The 20,282-nt window shown below is 36.7% G+C and overlaps 2 protein-coding genes across 3 annotated transcripts; one reads left to right on the plus strand and one right to left on the minus strand.

Moving 5' to 3' along the window:
* Positions 1-126: 126 nt before the first annotated feature.
* ppme1 (protein phosphatase methylesterase 1) lies at positions 127-15,312 on the plus strand. Of its 2 annotated transcripts, XM_053649068.1 has the most exons (14): positions 127-434; positions 4,944-5,037; positions 5,828-5,920; positions 6,078-6,135; positions 6,281-6,332; positions 6,421-6,575; positions 7,583-7,673; positions 10,167-10,232; positions 10,335-10,461; positions 12,248-12,377; positions 12,892-12,936; positions 13,137-13,201; positions 14,710-14,777; positions 14,880-15,312. In XM_053649068.1, coding segments are annotated over exons 1-14 (1,131 nt in total). In that variant the 5' UTR covers positions 127-348; the 3' UTR covers positions 14,881-15,312. The 2 variants fall into 2 exon arrangements, with proteins under 2 accessions (XP_053505043.1, XP_053505044.1); XM_053649069.1 differs by lacking the exon at positions 127-434 and having other exon boundaries at positions 4,976-5,037; positions 5,830-5,920.
* Positions 15,313-17,448: 2,136 nt separating this feature from the next.
* On the minus strand, positions 17,449-19,338 carry LOC128622707 (odorant receptor 131-2-like). Its single transcript, XM_053649408.1, has one exon. It carries the CDS (start codon positions 18,412-18,414, stop codon positions 17,449-17,451), a length of 966 nt encoding a protein of 321 aa, XP_053505383.1. The 5' UTR covers positions 18,415-19,338.
* Between the last annotated feature and the right edge of the window lie 944 nt (positions 19,339-20,282).

Raw genomic sequence — 20,282 nt, forward strand, 5'->3', positions numbered from 1 at the left:
TCAGCATGTCACTCGAGCATTACCTCATCTTCTTGCGGGGGCTCTACGTCTTTGCAGTCCTTAATTGATGTGTTTTATGGGAAATGTAGTTCTCAGACAGCCACAGCGCATATAGATTGTGCAGTAAAGCCGCAGTTGGTCGCCTCTATTTCCTACAATGCTGCGCTGAGAAAGGCCGCTGGTGGGTGGTGGCTTTTGCTTGTGAGGGGTTTGGTTAGATTTCTATAGCTACATATTTGTAAACTAGCTGTTAACTAGCTTTAAACTAGTTTGTAAAAATAACAATAAAAACATTTATATGGTGCAACGACAAGCGGATTTTGCTAAGGAAAGGTGTTAATCGCAGAAATGGAGAGACAGTTGCATTTGAATTTGTTAGCTTCCAGACCCCCGACGGCAGGAGGGTTACAGTCGGGCTCAAAAATGAAAATGGGGTGAGTTAGTAGTTTAAGAAATGTAAATACACAAACATGAACGTTTATTAACGGAGCTAGTTAAGCTAACAATGTTGGCGTGTTTATCGTGTGTGTGCGCGCGCGCATTAGCTAGCCTTGTTAGCTGGCTTCTGTCCACCTCTTAAACATTAATGTCACGACTTTTAGTTCAATTGGCACAATGTGGACCTATAAAACGTCTGTTTGTCTGTCTGTCTTGCACGCTAAGTAAGTCTGTGTGCTATATCTAGAGTTGGGCGATATGACGACAATATCGATTGTCAATACAATTTTCTGAGATATCACCTATCTTTTATAACATTTAAAACAACACAATTACAATTAGGCTATAAACTGGTTGGAACCAGATTATTTGATGTTTTGTACTGTGTTGAGTCCTTGCAATTGTAAAGTGTTTTTTTTTTTGTTTTTTTTTTTTTTTTTTAGTGTTATTTTTTTTTGTAGACATTAAGAATGTACCATTAGACAGTTTTGCTGGGAGCAAACCTATATATTGTGATACATATCATGTACATAGACATGTCTTCCAGGTGTCATGATGTGTTATGTTTGTTATATCAGCGATAAACAACAGCCAGTGAGAGTCAGAGGAAATTCATGAGCAGCAGATCCCTGAATCCAGTTCTGTCATCTACAGCATTTTCCACAGGCAGAAGCGAACCTAGTTTATGTCATCTTTAAGAAGGGCCCCAGACATTTATTTTGCCTGGGGCCTTTCTGAAAGATTTATGTTCTTATGTCTTCATGTTACCCAGAGATATTGTTGTGACCCTTTACGTTCATGGAGGAATCGCAGTAGACGCAAGTTTCGAAAGACTTCATTTCTTTATTGAAAACAATCGTAAGAGCGTAGAAAAGCGAATGGAGAATGAGGCGATATGTACAATTGTTGAACAGGGTCTTAAAAACGTGTCTTCTTACCCTGTGAAATAAACATTTTAACAAAATATTTCTTAGGCTCCAACTGATATAATTATACAATGTTCATTTTAAGAGTAGTCAAAACACATCTAACAGAACATGGTGTTTCTTTTTTTTTACAGCTTCATGCTGTGTTTTGCAAATATGAAATCAAACCTCAGTGAGGAAACAAAATGTCCATCTTCAACTAATGTTAACTTAACATATAAACCAGGGGCACGAGATGGACTGTTAATCATCTGGGGCTGAGCCCAGATTCTTCTCTGTCAAAAAACCTTTAAAGACGTGCTTCTAAATAGACTGTTTCCATGCATTTTTTTTTCTTGCTTGTGAGGACTGATTGCTTAAAAAATTTGAAAATTGGACATGGTTGGATTTATCATAAAGTGGTATCACTGTTTGCAGACCTACCGGGCCGATAAAATATAAAAACTTTTTGGCTGTCTAACATGAGACTAGGCTAGTTTGGTGTCGCTAGTCAAGGGGAGGCAGAGCTAAGCTATCATTGTATGGGTTTAGCTGCTACAGTGCCATGCAAAGTACTGTATCTTTCCTTATGCTCTGCTCATATCATGTTCACGTAACTTGGAACTCATATAGACATTTACACACCTTGTTTTCCTGCTCAGCAGGGAATGTTAGTGTTCAGTGGATGTTAGTATTTCAGTTTCAATCCCTTTACTGGCGAAAATAATAATCATAATAGTCATAAAATTGTCATATCTATTTTTCCCCTCACACTGACTGTGTGATCTAGCGTTTGGCAGAATTGAGAGCTGTCATCCAATTAGACACAAGTATTTTCATGCATTTTCCAGTAAACCCTGTTTGATTGGCCTCGCCTCCGTTCGCTGAAGATAAAACACAACACTCCGTTCAGTGAAGTTACAAAATGTCTTTTACTGACGCTCAGTTACACAGTGATAAACCGCTCACAATGGAGAATTATTCAGGGCTAACGGAAAAATCTTCAGGGCTACAGCCCCAAATACCCAGGGCAGGTTACGTCCCTGGTATTAACTAATGTACTTACTAACGTAAAGTATTGATTCGCGTGAGCAAGAGACACAGTACCCCCTTTAAGGGGTTGCTGAGATGTTGCTGTACATTATTTTAAGATGAAAATTTCTGATTATTTAAGTGATCAGCCCTCAGGGGCCCTCTCAGTATGTGGGGCCACAGGCAATTACCTGCCTCGCCTGCCCGTAGATATGCCTCTTCCCACAGGATTATGGGATACTGAGGTGCATGGAACTCTGACCGTCTGGGGGGGTCTAGGGGTGTGCTTATGGCGGAAAATCCGTGGCAAAAATCCAGAGCGTGTTATTGATGCTCTTCTGCGCAGACACTCAACGGACACTCTTCATGTGAGTCGTTTAATTTTTTTCATTTGTTGATGGTTTTCGATTGATACCCTTGCAACATACTACATTGTGTAATAAAATATATGTAAATGCAGGGTATCTTTACCAGTTGTTAATAGACAGAAAGTGTTCTACCAGTTTACTAGCTAGCCTTGTATTCTTGGGATGTTAATAAATAGCGATCCATCCAGCTGATATCATCATATTGATAATCATTCATGCACCAAGACTCTTCATAATGAATTGTGAGCCGCCAGATAATAAATCATTGGCTTAGTAACAGAGGGTTATGACTTTACTGTTGTGACTTGAAGCTGCTGACTCCAACGTTGCTGCAAGGGGATGAAACCACATTCATCTAGCAGATTTTTAAAATCTTCTGATAGGTTTCTTTTGTATGTCCCTTGATCCTGTTTAAAAACAAAGGGGGATAGAGCTTTTTCAGTCGCTGCCCCTCGTTTATGGAATCAGTTGCCACTGGACATCTGCCTTGCACCTTCTATTATCATTTTTAAAAAGTGGCTGAAAACCTATCTCTTGTCCCAGGCGTTGTTTTTTTTTAAAATTTTATTTAAGTTTTACTATTGTTTATTGTCTGTCTCTATTTGTTTTATTCTGTTTATTCTAATATATTAGATAATGTTGTATGTTGCAAGGGTATCAGTCAAAAATGATCAACAAATAAAAAATAAATGACTCCCATGAAGAGTGTCCGTGGATGAAGCCGTGTCTCTCGTGAAGAACAGGTAACAGGTCAATTAGAACTGATTTCCGGAAAAATTAGTTAGCCAATGATATTCAAGGTCACAGTCAAGTCAGTTGGGCCCGCCCACTGCTGACAATAATAAAAAGTATTCGCACAAGCAGAAAGAGGAGTTGAGAAAAGAAGCAGCTCCTGAGTGTGGGGAATTATTGTTTTTTTTTTTTTTTTTTGGTGAATACTGTTTTTTTTGTTGTTGTTGTTGTTTAAAACGAGTACGCAAGTTTTCCCCTTTCCACGCACATTCATCTATTTTCCTCTCGTGGTTGTAATGTACTACACGCATGAGCGTCAATAATGCGCTCCGATTTTTGGCATGGATTTGCCACATTAATGCAGCCAGGTGGCTCCAGTGCTTGTGTGAGCATGTGCATGTACAGCAGGGGGGAGGGGAGCGGAGAGGTCTGACTGACCAGGGTGAGGGTCTTACTCACAATGCTTGACAGATGCTTTGCGAAATCAACGGCGCAAAACAGAGATCTTTAATGTTATTATGAGAAATGTAGAAATATTTTCAGTTCATTATGCACTGTGGTGGGATGACGTGCGGCGTGGTGGGATGACATGCGGCGTGGCGGGGCGCCACAGTCTAAGTAATTGATCTATTTGTATGGCAAAATGTAAGCACAATAATAATGCTGCTATAAGAAATTAAGTGGCATGTCAAACCAAAAAAATTTGTTAGGAGCAGAAAAATTAAAAACAATCACAACATGATCCTTGGTGGTGCACAGTGTTTTTTTTTTTTTTTTTTTTTTTAAAAAGGTATGCTTTATTGCACTGTATCTCCAGTTCTCTTTGCAGAACAGACAATCCTCGCTGCCCATGTCCCCACAGCCAATCCTTCCTCCACATTTTTCGCTGACTTTACATATTGCTCCCATTGAGATTAATTGAATTCAGAGCATTCACAAATATACAGTGGTGCCAGAATTTTCTTTATATCTGCATATATATATAATGACCTAAAACATCGTCAGATTTTCGCACAGGTTTTCAAGTCCTAAAAGTAGATCATTGGATCATTTTCCTCAATAAAATTAAAAATGACCATGTATAATATTTTTGGTCTCATTTGTTTTACTGGGTTCTCATGGTCTACTTTTAGGACTTGTGTGAATATCTGTTCATGTTTTTGGTCATATTTATGCAGATATATAGAAAATTCTTTCAAGCACCACTGTATTTGTGAATATTCTGACATGTTGGGCAGCCTTTAGACATAAGAATCACTGACCCTCAAACTAAGAGAATATTTGAATGACTTCCTTCCTTCCTTCCTTCCCTCAGTGTAGGCGTAGATCAGTTGATAAAGGACACATAAGCTTTTAAGAAGCTTCCATCGTAATTCCACTTTTCTGCAATGTAGTACAGGTGAAATAAATGTCCTCAGCTGCTCAGAGTTTCTATAATTCTATATTCCTTCCCTATTTTTTCACCCAGACCTGGAAGAAGGCATGACTTCTCACCCCTGCCGTGGAGTCAGTATTTTGAAACCATGGAAGATGTGGAAGTGGACAATGACAACAGCAAAGATATATCCTTTATTTAACTTCACTATGGTTTGGATGCGATATGATGTGGTTCAATGAGACTTTTATATAACAACTTGAGTCATTGATGGATGGATGGAAAATAAAACATTTAAAATTTAATTTTAAATATCATGATGCTTGTTGTGTGTCATGAAAATGTTGATATTTTTTGCCATGTTCCACCTACGTAGATGTTGCTCAGTCTGACAATGCCCACGATAACTCAGAACAAGTGTACTATAACTGTCAGTACACTTGTGTAACTGTCATGTGTAGACAGATTATAAATTCATTAAGTCCAGTGTATGCCAGCTAATGTTTTAGTCCCCAAGTATGACACTCTACAGGGTGTCCCCCAAGCGTCTCCATACATAGTGGAAATAAACACCTTTTAGCAAAATGTCTTCCAAAATTTTTCATACTTAGTTTATATATATATAATATGAGAATGCCTTTGACAAAAGGAGAACATATTGAAATCATTCTCATGGCTGGATCTCATACAGATAAAGATCTGTAAAGCTTATTTGGATTTTAGAAAATGATCTGTAAAATACAGTCTCCTGAAAAAGGAACATTACTTTTTTTTTTTTTACATTTACTTGGCTAGTTATTTGTCCACCCCTGTGTATTCATATTAAGGCTCTATTCATTTATTAAATCGGATATACTCATAGCATGGAGAAACCGTTGCATTTATATTTGATAGTTTCCAGACATGGAATGTGTCATTGATGCATTATGCTTTGTTGTCCACTTTGTCCTGTTCACCATTCCCTGACTCCTGTGCACACATTCAGAATCTACAGCAGTGGTTCTCAGGGTCCGGTGCTGCTCCTGCTTCATGGAGGAGGCCACTCTGCTCTCTCCTGGGCCGTCTTCACTGTTCGTGTCCTCAGCGTCTAATTTAAACCTTCTATACATATGTCATCGAGATATACTTTATAAATCAGTGACCCATTTATTCATTGTATAGAATTACAGTTAGTTGGAATTCAAAATGAAGGTTAAGTCTCAGTTTGTTGGTTATTTGCTATTTCAGGGAGTGATATGTAGCAGGATTAAGTGCAGGGTTGTAGCTATGGACCTCAGGGCACATGGTGAGTGGTGACTAATTCCTTTCACAAAAAAAAAAAAATCATTTAATTTCTTTTCTTATACTGACTGCCTATAAACTGTGTAGTTTTCCATTATGCAGTAAGTGATTTCTCTCTGCACGCACTGTTTTGGTTTAATAACTTGTAGGGGACACAAAAGTGAAAAACCCAGAAGACCTGTCAGCTGAAACAATGGCCAAGTGAGTCCTTGGACCATTTTTTCAAAAGAGTGTTATGAGACCATGTTTTTTTCCTGTGAACTAATATTTGAGCTGTATCATCATACAGGGATGTTGGGAAAGTTGTGGAATCTCTCTATGGTGAAAACCCACCCCCAATAATGATGATCGGTCACAGCATGGGTGGAGCAATAGCAGTCCACACTGCCACAGCCAATCACGTGCCATCGTTGCTGGGCTTGTGTGTGATTGATGTAGTGGAAGGTAGATTTTTTTCCCCTTCCTTTCCTCTTTTGTTTTTTAGTGAATGATCCAGTTTCCTATTAGATATTATTCAAAACATAGTACTGCATTTCAGGTTATTGAAGCATGGTGTCTTGGCATTCTCATTATTTTGTTAGCTGTATTTATGTTACACAATATACTAAAAAGTGCATTCCTTAAGATGTGTTTGCTTTGAGGGCGTACTCTCACTAGGCCCGGTTGCCTTATATCGTGCCCAAGCATGATTGTCCCCCCCCTTCCCACTCCCCTGCTGGCCTGCACTCACATTACACTTAACGTTCCGGGCCTGAGCACACTTGCATTAATACTATGCGGCTTTTTGTTTTGAAGAAGCCAGGAAGAAAACGCTCTCGCACAGCGTAATGGAGTCCATCATCGTAAAGTTATTTATCTTAAAACATACTTTTTTTAAAGGTTAGCTTTTACTTGACTTTTGAAGAAAAAAAATTGACTATTGGTATGTCTGCTTATTTTTTATGATTTGTATCTATACATGATTGTGCGTTTTACGTGAAGCGCTTTGAGAGTTCCTTTTAAAGGCGCTATATAGTATAAAGTTTATTATTGTGGCTTATTTGGAGTCGTTTGGGGCGTGGTGACACACAGCCCTCTCACTTGCCTAATATATTTATCACTTATGCAGCGCAACGATTTTCACTTAATCGTGCTGCACGGTACAGAATATTTTTCACAGGCAGCTGACAGTCGCATCACTGACGTCATGTTTCGAATTTCGTGCTCGGCCACAGTTAGCATTTACACTAAATGCGTACCATGCCTGAGTCCAACTGAACCGTGCTCAAGCCCAGCTCTTCAATGGGCCTGGGCACGGTTCAGCATTACGGAATGATCACACTAGTCAAACGAACTGGACTTTGGGGGGGGTCAAACTTGCTCAGGCATGGTTCAGATCGCCTGGTACGAGTATACCTTAAATGTGATATGTGCTCCCTTCATTGTGTATTCGTTCTGATTGTTCTTTTTAGGTACAGCGATGGATGCCTTAAACAGTATGCAGAATTTTTTAAGGGGTCGACCAAAAACTTTCAAGTCAGTGGAGAATGCTATTGAATGGAGGTACGCTACAATAGTGGTTTCACATTTAGAAAAAAATATAGGCATCTTTCTGGCTGAAACATCGTGTAGATAGAGAAAATTGGCACTGTGTTGTTGTTATTAAGGGGTATATTACACACTTTAACTTATTGGCAGGAGTATCTCAATACATGATATCATTATATGAGCAATAATACATGACCAGGACTGTTCCCACCCCAAAACTGATTATTTTATACCACATATAGTTACATTTAATGTTGTGGAATGTCCATGAAACAAGATATTTTCTATTATCACTTATATTATAACCGCTATTAAGAATCATTCCTTCACCAGCTTATCTTTTTTTTTTCTCTCATTTGAAGTTACTGGCACTGGAGACTCCTTCCAAAAGCCCTAAATAAATGTCTCCACACAGAAAACTTCATAATATCATGATTTAAAAATCAGGTTTTGTGGCACATCCGCCAACAGTGCTGTGAAAAAGTATTTTCACAGCTGATTTCTTCTGTTTTTGTGTATATCTCATATTAAATAGTTTTACACACAATACAGTTTTTTATTGAAGCAAAAAAAGTTATCCAACACCTATCACCAATTTGTAAAACAAATTGCCCCCTTAAACTTAAAATCTGGTTGTGCCACCTTTAGCAGATATAACTGCAACCAAACACCCTGTGGTGTAATTCTGGCCCACTCTGCTTTGCAGAACTGCTTTAGTTCAGCAACATTGGAGGGTTTTCAAGCATGAACTGCCTGTTTAAGGATCTGCCACAGCATCTCAATTGTTTCAAGTCAGGACTTTGACTAGGCCCCTCCAAAACTTTAATTTAGCTTTTCTGAGCCATTCAGAGGTAGATTTGCTCCTATGCTTTGGATCGTTGTCTGACTGCAGAATCCAGTGGGGCTTGAGTTTCAATTTACGGACTGAAAACCGGACATTCTCCTTTAGGATTTTCTGGCAGAGAACAGAATTCATGTTTCCCTCAATTATTGTAAGTTGCCCAGGGCCTGAAGCAGCAAAGCATCCTCACAAAATCACACTTCCACCATCATGCTTGACTATAGCTATGATGTTCTTTTTGTGGAATTCTGTGTTTGGTTTACACCAGACCCCTCTCTTACAAACAGTTCCACTTGTGACTCCTCAATCCACAGAACATTCTCCCAAAAGGTTTGAGGATCATCAGGGTGTGGTTTGGCAAAATTTAGACGAGCCTTAATGTTCTGGGTTAGCAGTGGTTTTCGCCTCGCCACCCTTCCACGGATGTCATTTTTGCCCAGTGTCTTTCTGATAGTGGAGTAATGATCGGTGACATTTATTGATGCAAGAGAGGCCTGTAGTTCCTTTGATGTTGTCCTTGGCTCTTTTGTGACTTCCTGGATGAGTAGTTGCTGTGCTCTTTGCGGAATTTAGGAAGGTCAGCCACTTCTGGGAAGGTTCACTACTGTTACGAGTTTCTCCATTTGGAGATAATTTCTCTCACTGTGGTTCTTTGGAGTCCCAGAGCCTTTGAAATAGCTTTGTAACCCTTTCCAGACTGGTGTATTTCAATCACCTTCTTCCTCATCATTCCTGAAATTTCTTTCAATTTTGGCATAGTGTGTTACTGGGTAAGATCTTTTAACCAACTTCATGCTGTTGAAAAAGTTCTATTTAAATGTTGATTTCATTGAACAGGGTTTGCAGTAATCAGGCCTGGTTGTGTCTAGTCCAGGTTGAACCCCATTATGAATGCAGTTTCATAGATTTGGGGGAATTAGTAACGATGGGGGCAAATACATTTTTCTTTAAAAACTGAATTTTGCAATTACTCAGGTTGCCTTTGTTTTATCTTAGATTTTGTTTTAATTTCTGAAACAATTTAGTATGAGAGACACAAAAACAGAAGAAATCAGAAATCAAAAACTTTTTCACAGTGTTGTATGTACCTGTGAATTAGCTGTTCCTATAGAAATGATAATCTTTTAGAACAAGTGCATTCATGTTTGATATACAAGCGCTTATTAAATTTCAGTTGTTTCTGTCTCTGAGCTTGTGCTGATTGGCTGCTGTCATATATTCAGTTCAACTCAGTTTTATTTGTACAGTGCTTTTAACAAGCAGCTTTACACAAATATATAAATTCTGGTTAAAAATGTTAGATATATAAATTTATCCCTGCTGAGCAAATCAAAGGCAACAGTGGCAAGGAAAAACTCCCTGAGAGAATATGACAAAACCTTGAGAGGAACCAGACTTAAAAAGGAACCCATCCTCATTTGGGTGACACCGGATAGTGCAATGAAATTATTCCCTTCTATAACTGTGTCTCATGTATCTCTAGGCTGTCCATGTGGGGCCATCCTCGGCATAAAGTAATGCTGCATATGTTAAATATCTGACTACCCAACTTTAATGGCAAGCGTGTGGAAAATATTGAAAATGGCTCTTTTGTAATTTGAATAAATTCAAATGTATGTCCTGGTAATTTGGATTTCCTCACTATTTTTTCTGTATATTACTGTAAGTGTGAAGAGTGGACAGATCAGGAATATCGAGTCTGCACGAGTGTCTATGGTTGGACAAGTAAAAAAGTAAGTGCTTCCTACATGTATGTTCCATATTGTTAGAGCTACTGAAATATATATGTGCTGTGTAAAATTGATTGATTTATTTATTTATTTATTTATTTTTAGATGTGATGCGCCTTTGAGCAGTCCTGGCATTTCTAAGAGCATCAGTGAAGGGATCATTGAGGAAGAGGAGGAAGAGGAGGAAGATGAACGGTCCAACCACAAAAGGAAGAAAGAAGACGACCAAGAGGTAATAGGTGATGTTTCAGGACATCACTATAGGTTGTTTTATTAGTGCAGTTATATGCTGATAAACAGCAACAAAGAATGTGCTTTTATTAAATTGCTAAAAATGAATCAGTACTTTTTAGGCTATACTGTTTAAATTTTTTTTTTTTTTTTAAATCAGTGCAGCAAATGTGAGATAATAAATCTGTGTATATGAGCTGCAACCAGTACGCACTGGGCATGTTTACTCATTGTGTTACTTCTTTTCCGAAAACACGCATAGCAGAGTACATACCAAAGTTGTCTCCCAAATGACATACTATACCCTTACACTATACACCATGCACTAGCTTGTGTAGCACAGAAGCACTACAGTGATGCAGTGATATTATTATTAATTTATTAATTTAGGAGTGTAGTTTAATTAAAAAAATAATGCATTAATGCTTATATATAATATAAACATGGAGCTTGTGTCCCACAGCAGAGCCCTCGTTATAAGTCACTGACCAGCCTTGGAGAATGCTATGTCTAGATTTAGGATGCTATCAGAGGCTTTTCCCAGCTGATAATGACGTGAACAAGCATGTTCAGATGAAGTGGCGTTCAAAAACGAGCCTGGATTGTCTAGTTTATGACCGCTGACAAGTTCTAAACTAACAGAGTGGGAATGTGTAGTGATATGCCATCTGCAATAACGAATGTGCTCTTTTACACTGGTACAGTGTCACAGTGCAAGGTTTTTATTTAAATTTTAATTTGTCTTGAAGGACAACGTTACTCAGCAGAGACTTATGTAGTTTACTGTAGAGTTGGCTTCATCTAAGTATGACATTTTCAGACTTACAATGTATTACATTTACCCAGCTTTTTGTTTTTCTGTCTGCCTTGCTACTGGTTTTATCCACCACCCCGACTACTCCACATCCTCACATCATATTACTCAACGATTCTGTGCAACCCATAATAGAAACTAAGCCACTTCTTGATTTTTCCTAAGTAATAGTACATGATACTTTCAGAGATTTACAGTCACTGTTTGGTGGATTATTAAATTTTTTTTGGATGCCAGTTTATGTTCCCATATTAGAGATCTTGTTTCGATCACTATTATGTATACATTCCGCTACTTCTTTAAATAGTTCATATAAATCAGGAACCAATCCTTAACTATCCTTTAAAATTACAGTTACCAAACAAGTCTGGAATCAGTGCAGCAAGCCAGTGCTTCCAAAAACAATTGCTTATAAATGATATGTACATATGATCTGTATTAGTGGTGCCTTTTCAGTAGTTTTTGATCAGGGTTCTGAAACCTTTGCACATTTCTTGGATACTTACAATAGAGTTCTATGTTTAAATCAGAATGTTTTGTTAGTTCTTTTCCAGTTAAAAGTGGCTGGTGCCAGTGCCTTATCTAGAACATTTCTGTGCTTTTTCATATAATACAGTCTTCGAAACAGAGCCAGTCTGGAACGAAGGACTTGGGACAACATGGGCTTGGAAGGCAGCATGATTTTGTTGCCATGGCAACAACTTGAGGGATTTAAATGAGTAAAATGAACATCACAACCATGAATATATGTCCTGCTTTTCATTGGCACTTGAAACAGAATATGTGGCAGCTGCAGGCTTTGACTCTGGGTGGCACCAGAGTGTATGCTGTTCACCTCCCATATAACACAGCTCTTGCAATTGTTGGAATCCTAAGCAAATTATTGTAAAGATTTACAGGTTTCCAGCACCTGCATGTCAGTGGAAAGGGTTCTGTGTGCCATCATGAGAATCACTGTTGGTTTGGTCCTTAGGTGAAAAAAGAGAGTCTGTACACCTGGCGCATTGAGCTGTCTAAGACGGAGAAGTACTGGGAGGGCTGGTTCAGCGGCCTGTCCTCTCTCTTCCTCACATGCCCTGTGCCAAAGCTACTGCTGCTGGCTGGTGAGCAGACCAAAAGCCACTTATCTCACTCCAGACTTATGTAGGCATTAATGAGAAGTAAGAAAAACTAGTTAAAACGGTTACTGTATACTTGACAGACAGCACTGTCACTTAGGTTTAAAATATAAATAATAATGTTATTTCTGTTATTCTTACTTTTAAACTGTATTATTTAAAAAAATGGACCATACATTTCTGACTATACAGCATTCCTCATAATGACCTGAGTGACTAGCTATTTATAAAAAATAAAAATAAAAAAACCCAAGAAGACATTTTGTTGATTTTGCTGCTTTAATGTCTTATGACACGTCTTACTTTGCATATAATTCAGTTTGATCATCGTGTTGCCTGTCGCTGAAACCAGAACCACAGCTTTGATTTTACAGGAACTTCTACAGGAAATAAATAACTGGCTAACACTTCAAATGTGCAAATGTGAATGGAGGTTTGAGTGGAGAAATAAATGCACTTTTTTAAAATTGCCCTGTGTATGTGTGTGTGTTTTCTCTAGGCATTGACCGACTGGATAAAGACCTTACCATAGGACAGATGCAGGGTAAGTAAGGAAAAAACACAGTATAGTAGCTGCCGTTTAAAATGTTTCTATTAGGTCTGTACATTTCTGTCAGTGTGCCTCATATTATTATTATTATTATTAATATTATTATTATTATTATTATTATTATTATTATTATTATTAATATTATTGTTATTATTATTTTTTTTTTTTAATTTTATTTTTTGTTTTGTTTGCAGGAAAGTTTCAGATGCAGGTTCTGCCACAGTGTGGCCATGCTGTTCATGAGGATGCGCCTGAAAAAGTATGTTTCTTTTATTCTTGTGGTCTCTGTGTGTTGCACATACAGTACTGTGCAAAAGTCTTAAGCACCCTTAGTACAAACTTTGATATAGATATTTATTTTAGAACTTCTACATAAAATGAGTCAGTACAAAACTTTTTAGATTTCCAAACATTAGTTCTCTAGCACAGAATTAAATGTTACAGAAAAATGTTTGTATGTCATTAAAGAAGCAGCATATTACATAAGAGACACTTTTCAGACAAAAAAACACAATAATGGCTGCTGGGTTTTGCTGTAAAAATAAGAAGCGAGTGCGACAGTCAAAGTCTCCAGAAGAACCATGTCTGGTTCTGCAAGATGCTCAATAAAACTTACAGCTCACATCCTTATAAAACTGCACTAATTCTACCTGAAACTACTTTTTTTTTCTTTTTTAAAGGAAATGGTCATCATGCCAAATATTGCCTTTGTTTCATTTATAACTGTTTACTGCTCTTTTTTATAGTTTTTTTTATATATATAGTGGAGAAATTTCATTATTTTTGAAGCCATCTTGCTCTACAGTATTTCTTTGCATGTGCCTAAGACTTTTTCACAGTACTGTGTGTGTATGTGTGTGTGTGTGTGTGTGTGTGTGTGTGTATATATATATATATATATATATATATATAAATATATAATATATAATATATAAATGCTTCTATACCTATTTACATAATTCTTCTGTTTCTAAGTTGTCAATAGGGTATTGAAATTCCTCCATATTCTTTTCTGCACTAAGCACAAACTGTTTAATGTACACACATACTCTTAAATCATTGAACCTTATATATACAAACAAATTTTTTCATAAATCATTTGCTGGTGCATTTACAAAAGAAATGTGGTATTCAGCGAATACTGAGTTTATGTAAATTTGTATATAAGGAGACGCAGTAATGTAATGTAGACCTTGATGGGTTATCTACAAAACCTTGTAATTAGACTGAGTTACCTGGGCCAGATTTCTTATACAAGTTTTTAAGCTTCTTTTTCATTTGCAACAAGAAGAAGACAAGACACGCCATTAGATTATGAAAAAAGTAATGCCGCCCTATATCAGGATGAATCGTTTGTGTGTCTATGGTAGCGAACACGCTTCAGTGGCTAAGCTGCATTACTGGAAAACTGTAGTGCATACACTACACCTTATACAGTTTAGTTGTTATTTTGTCATTTTCAGCTTTTCCCTAAATGTTGATCAGCTGTGCTAAGAATGTACTTGGTAATTTATAGGTAATTGCCATTTATTGACATACTCATGGTAGTAAGAAGAAAATCAGTGTTCCTGAAACGTTTCTAAAACTGGCATGAAATTTTTCTTTGGTTTGACAAAAACACCAGCCCACAACTTTACTACATGATAAATGATACATTATAAATGAAGCCCAATGTGGATAATTTCAACTTAATTTGTTTAACTTTTTAACTCTAATTTGTTTATATTTGATTACTTGCTCTCAGTGGCTTAATCCCTTTTTTAACAGGTAGCTGATGCTTTAGCCACCTTCATGGTACGACATAAGTTCACCGAATTCAAGGAAGACTTCCCCTGGTAAGTGATTATGGCTTTGGAGTGGTAAATAAATTCTGTGTGTATAGTGATCTGTTTACTGAAGTGGGATTGTTTTTGCTTTTCTCTGTGTTTGTGGCGTAGACGATGTACAGTCTCTGCTAGCCTTCATCCATCAGCTTGATGCAATGAAAGTGATGAAAACATCCTCCTCATCTCTGTCGCTCATCATCGGAAATTACAGTACTACCACCAACATCATCTCTGCTGCAGATCCTTCTTAGCACTTCATTCTTAAATATTTTTGGTTAATTTTTATGAAATTAGGTATGGTTGCTATTGTTATGATCATAACTGTAGAGTGTGTAGATCTTACGTCAAGATAATTGAAACTGGCAGAGTTTATTTATTCTTATTTTCTTCTATAAGTATTTTCTTCATTTGCATTTCATCTAATGCCTTGTTTGTTTGTTGTTAAAATTAGAATGATTGCGTCATGTGTTCTGTGTGTTATTCATTGTCAATTTTCAAGATGGATACATAAAAAAGGATGTTTGAACAATTTGTACATTGTCTTTTCTGTAATGTACGTATCAGGATTTTTGTCTCATTTATGCACACAGCTCATATACACAAAAGGTTGTAGGATGTTGTACACAACAGCAAACTTACATTGTGCCAGATTTATCAAACTGGGCATGTATACATTTATTTGTAAATAAATTCAAAATTATTTCTAAATGTAAATCATCTGTGCCAGAACAGGCTGGGTAATTTATGGGTAATTGGCATTTATCAACATAATCAAATGAGTATTAAGAAAATGAGTAATACTGAAACGTGGTGGGAATTTTTAGTTTGGGTTGCCCTATGAAAACATTTACACAGAACCTTACCAAGTGATTGATATTACTTAATGTGTTAAGTACTGGTTAGTGTCTGATTTATTGTCTATTTTAGAGCTAGTCCAGAAGCCGTCTGTTTAACTGATATGTTAAGAGTAAGTCATTGTATTACAACTTGGGATTTGTTGTAGTGTAACCCATGATTAACTATACAAACCTAACATGATATTTGATTGATTTCAAATATAAACACAGTAAGTATGCTCCATTTGTTTTAACCCTTGTGTGTCAATTTAAAAAGAAAGTTACACATGGGTCCATAGAGGACAAAAATCTCCATGTCCAAAAACTGTCAAAACATAGTATAAATGAATATTTTTTCCACTTTCACTGATGTCGATTTGTAACTTTTTTTTTTTTTTTACCAGTATCAGTTCTAATCATAATTACCAAACATTCATTCATTTTCAGAATTGTAAACCTTTAAATGCTGGTTTGTTTACATAATGCCACAGATGATGTTGCTTTTTTTATGGAAAAAAAGAAAAGTAGTAATTATTGTCCATATACTAAATCCTAAGCAGAATTTTTTTTTCTTTGATTATTACAGTCTTTGATATGTCAAGGATTAACAACAACATTCATTTTGATGCATTCATATTTTTTATGCAGTGTTAGATTAAAAAAAAAAAACTACCACTCAGGTCCATAAAGGACAAAAATGTTCATCTAAAAAAAAACTGTCATACAAATATTATGTATTCATTTTTTTTTCTCCACTTTCATGGACTGATTTTTTTTTTTTTAATTTATTTATTTTTTACCAGCATGATCATAATTACCAAACATTCATTCATTTTCAGAATTTTAAATGCTGGTTTCTTTACATAATGAAAAAATCTTTAAAGCTCAGTAACCTTCTTTGGCTCGTATACATGGGGTGGGATTCGGTGATTTCCAGTACAATATCTTTTCTTTCTTTCAAACTGTTCACACACACACACACACACATAACACACACACTAACCTTAACCATAACCCTTGTAGTTTCCTTTGTATTTTCCCTGCCTTTCTCCTATTTGGAAATATTTTCTTTTATTAGAAGAAATCGATCCATTTGAAAAAATGAATACACAACCATCTTTTCCAACCAACAAATGCAAATCTCACTCTGAAAGCTTTAGATTCTCAACCACTCCACTGCAGTGAGGAGGATTATCAGTAAAAGACTTATTTAACACAGCCCAAATGAATCAGTCATACCTAATGCCAAATTAATTAATCTCTTAATCTGATTTTGTTTTTGAAAAATAATCTTGAATCCATATACCATTTGTAAGATTTTTATTCTAAATTAGCACAAATTTGACAAATTCTCATGAGAGAAAAGATACATAACGTACATACACTAAACTATACATACATTGGCCCCTGAGATGGTCAATATTTATTAGGAACAGGTTCATGAAGCTTGCTTTTATCAGTTCAGCAGAAAATATTAGACAACAATTTGTATTAAAAGCTTATTATTAAAGCTAAATAAATGTCACACCTTAGTTGGCAGTTTCTGACTAAATGTCTGAGTGGGCACACAAGCCTTTGTTTTAGTCAAAAGACTGAGTGTCTGAACACTGAGTGTCATGCAGACACTCAGTGTTCAGCTTTACATAAAGCACATTGCTGAATAGGATTAGCTGTGTTTGACAAAGCAGAACCCCATCTTTGAGTTACGATGTACACCCACTGCTACTATGTTTTCTCTGAATAGGTTTCTTTAACAATAAATACAACATCTATATTGTACACTTAAGCATATGATATGCCATTGGTACATGGTATAATGGTATACTTGAACAAATGGCTTTAATTCAGCGTACATTGACAGTAGACTTGCGTTTGCCTGTGGCACAGCGGAAATAGCACATGAATAAAGGCCGTACAGCATCATCTCTCAGTCCATAGATGAGTGGGCTTAAGCAACGTGGCAAAATCAGCACAAATATATAGTTTAGATAACGCAGGTCCAAGAAGAGGCTGCTGCTGCCTGCCATTGCTGCAGCTCGCTCCATGATGCTGTAAAGAAAAGAAGTAAGGCACAGTCCCAGCTGAAAGAGGTGCAGCAGCACAGTCTTGTGGGCTTTTGCAGCAGAATATTTATTGGAGGAGATGGACCTGGCTGTGAGCCAAATGCTGATATAAGTGAAAAGGATGATCATAGTCACTGACACAAAGTAGAATATGTTAAAGCCCTGATAAGCATCTAGTTGCCATGGTTTCTTGAAAAGCCTTTCTCTTGTGCAAAATATTTGTGAGGTTAAAAAGTTAGAATCCATCGCCAGTCCATAAAGCAAGTCAATTATGAAGTTTATGGAACCAGTAAACCAAATGAGTGCAACGGCAATATGAGTTCTTTTCTGAGTGGCTATTTCAGCATGTCTTAGAGGAAAACATATGGCCACATAACGCTCTAGTGACATCACAGCCAGGTTTAAAGGTGCATTTGTGAATGTTGCAGTTGAAAGAAAAATCAGAAAAGCGCAAGCAACTGTGACTAATTTGAAGACTAACAAACTGAAGATGTACAGCATGGAGGTAACAAAGAGCTGAATCGAGTCATTGAGCAGCATGTTGGTAAAGAGAATGTAGCGTGGAGTCTCTTTTAAAACAGGCTGACTCCAAAGAGTGTAGACCATGATAGCATTCAAATAAGTAAAGAACAGTGACATTACTGTTGCAACAATAAGTTTTGAAATCGGTCCCTCAGTCAGTGCAACCTGAAATATTTGTTGATGTATAAAGAAAACCTCAGCTGTGCTATCATTAGTGCCTGCCATAATCTTATACAAACCATGAGCACAGTGATAATACTGACAGAAGAGGATCAGTCACTACAAATTACCAAGACTCTCTCACAGACAAGACGTTTCTAAAGTACAAAGAGAATAGACGACATTTTACAAATTATGTACATGGATAATGTGCTGGAGGATTGAGATGAAAGGGGTTCATTAAGATGTGAGCCCAGCCCTGAAGAATACGACAGTTATGAACCGATATTTATAATAGACATAGTAACATAGTGGCCCCGAGAGAGATTATGACAAATGGCAGTCTTGATGTGATTGTGCATCTCTTTGTGCGTATTCACGTATGAATAATAGATCTAACAAAAAATTTTAAATTGTAATACAAGAGGAAAGTTCAATTTAAAATAATGTTTCAAATTGCAAAATAAAAAAATAAATAATAGAAAGAAAGAAAAAAGCAGAAAAAATGTAATAAATAAATAAATAAATAAATAAACAAATCCTTGTTATTTTTTTTATAAACAAAATCAGTCTTTCAAATTTCACTGATAGCCATGATATTCATAAAAAATACTTTTTAAATAGAAAACTATAATTTTATAAATTTACCAACTACCAAGGATTGGATAATGCAGATAAAACAAAGCAGTTACTGTACCACTGTATATCCATTTGGTATTCAGTGATAAAATAAAAAGCCATTTTCTCGTGGGGTTATTCATCAAGATACAATAAATGTTGGCTGATGATGACATTTTGTACCCCTAAACATACGTTACCATGTAAACTGACATGTTTGACAAGGTTGGGTGGGGTCATCATTCAGAACCATATACAGTAACTAACAGAACAACAGCTGAAAACCCCCAGAGCAACAATTAAGAAGTGAGAAAAAAGAGAATGTATATATGGGAAGGGAAATCATAATGCTAGAGCATATAAAGGCATTCTATACAATTGACAGCTTCCAACTTTGTGCCAACAGTTTGGGGAAGACCCATATATGGATGTAATGGTCAGGGATCCACATACTATATAGGCCATATAGTGTACAGTCATGTGAAAAAATAAGTACACCCCATGGAAATGACTGGCTTTTTTGACATATTGGGACAAGCAAACATTTTCATTGAAACCATGCCTATTAATAAAGCTGATACACTCTATCAAATGACACATACAATTTATACTTTGTAGCAATTTTCACAATTTAAATGAACAAAAAACAGATCAGTCACATGGAAAAAGTAAGTACACCCCTACATTTATCACACCTTCATATACATAAAATTTGAATCAGGTGTTCAAGATTGGATGCCAGTGATCAGAACCTGCTTAGGGAGTGCAGGTGGAACCAGTTTTATTTACACCCGTCTTATATCTAGTGTCTAGTGTTCCCTTTGTTATTGAAGTGTGTGGTGTCATCATGCCAAGACAAAAAAGAGTTCTGTTAGGCCTTCAGAAAAAAGGTTGTGGATGCCTATAAGTCTGGCAAGGGATTTAAGAAGATCTCCAAATGATTTGAAATACATCATTTCACTGTAAGGAAAATCATTTACAAATGGCACAGATTTCAAATGACTGCCAGTTTGTCCAGGACTGGCCGTCCCAGCAAATTCAGCCCATAATCAGAAAGAGATTGCACAAATTTGACATGCATGGGAGGCATGCCAGGAAAAAGCATTTGCAAGACTACAGTTTGCCGATGAGCATATAGGCAAAGTCCAGGCCTTTTGGAATAATGTGCTCTGGACAGATGAATCAAAGATAGAGTTGTTTGGCAACAACAGACATGTTTGGTGCAGACCAAAGACAGATTATCAGGAGAAGAACTGTGTTATGGTTTGGGGTTACTTCACTCTCTCAGGGACTGGACAGTTTGCATTCACTGATTC

The sequence above is a fragment of the Ictalurus furcatus genome, chromosome 18, assembly GCF_023375685.1.
Source record: "Ictalurus furcatus strain D&B chromosome 18, Billie_1.0, whole genome shotgun sequence".
NCBI lineage: Eukaryota > Metazoa > Chordata > Actinopteri > Siluriformes > Ictaluridae > Ictalurus > Ictalurus furcatus.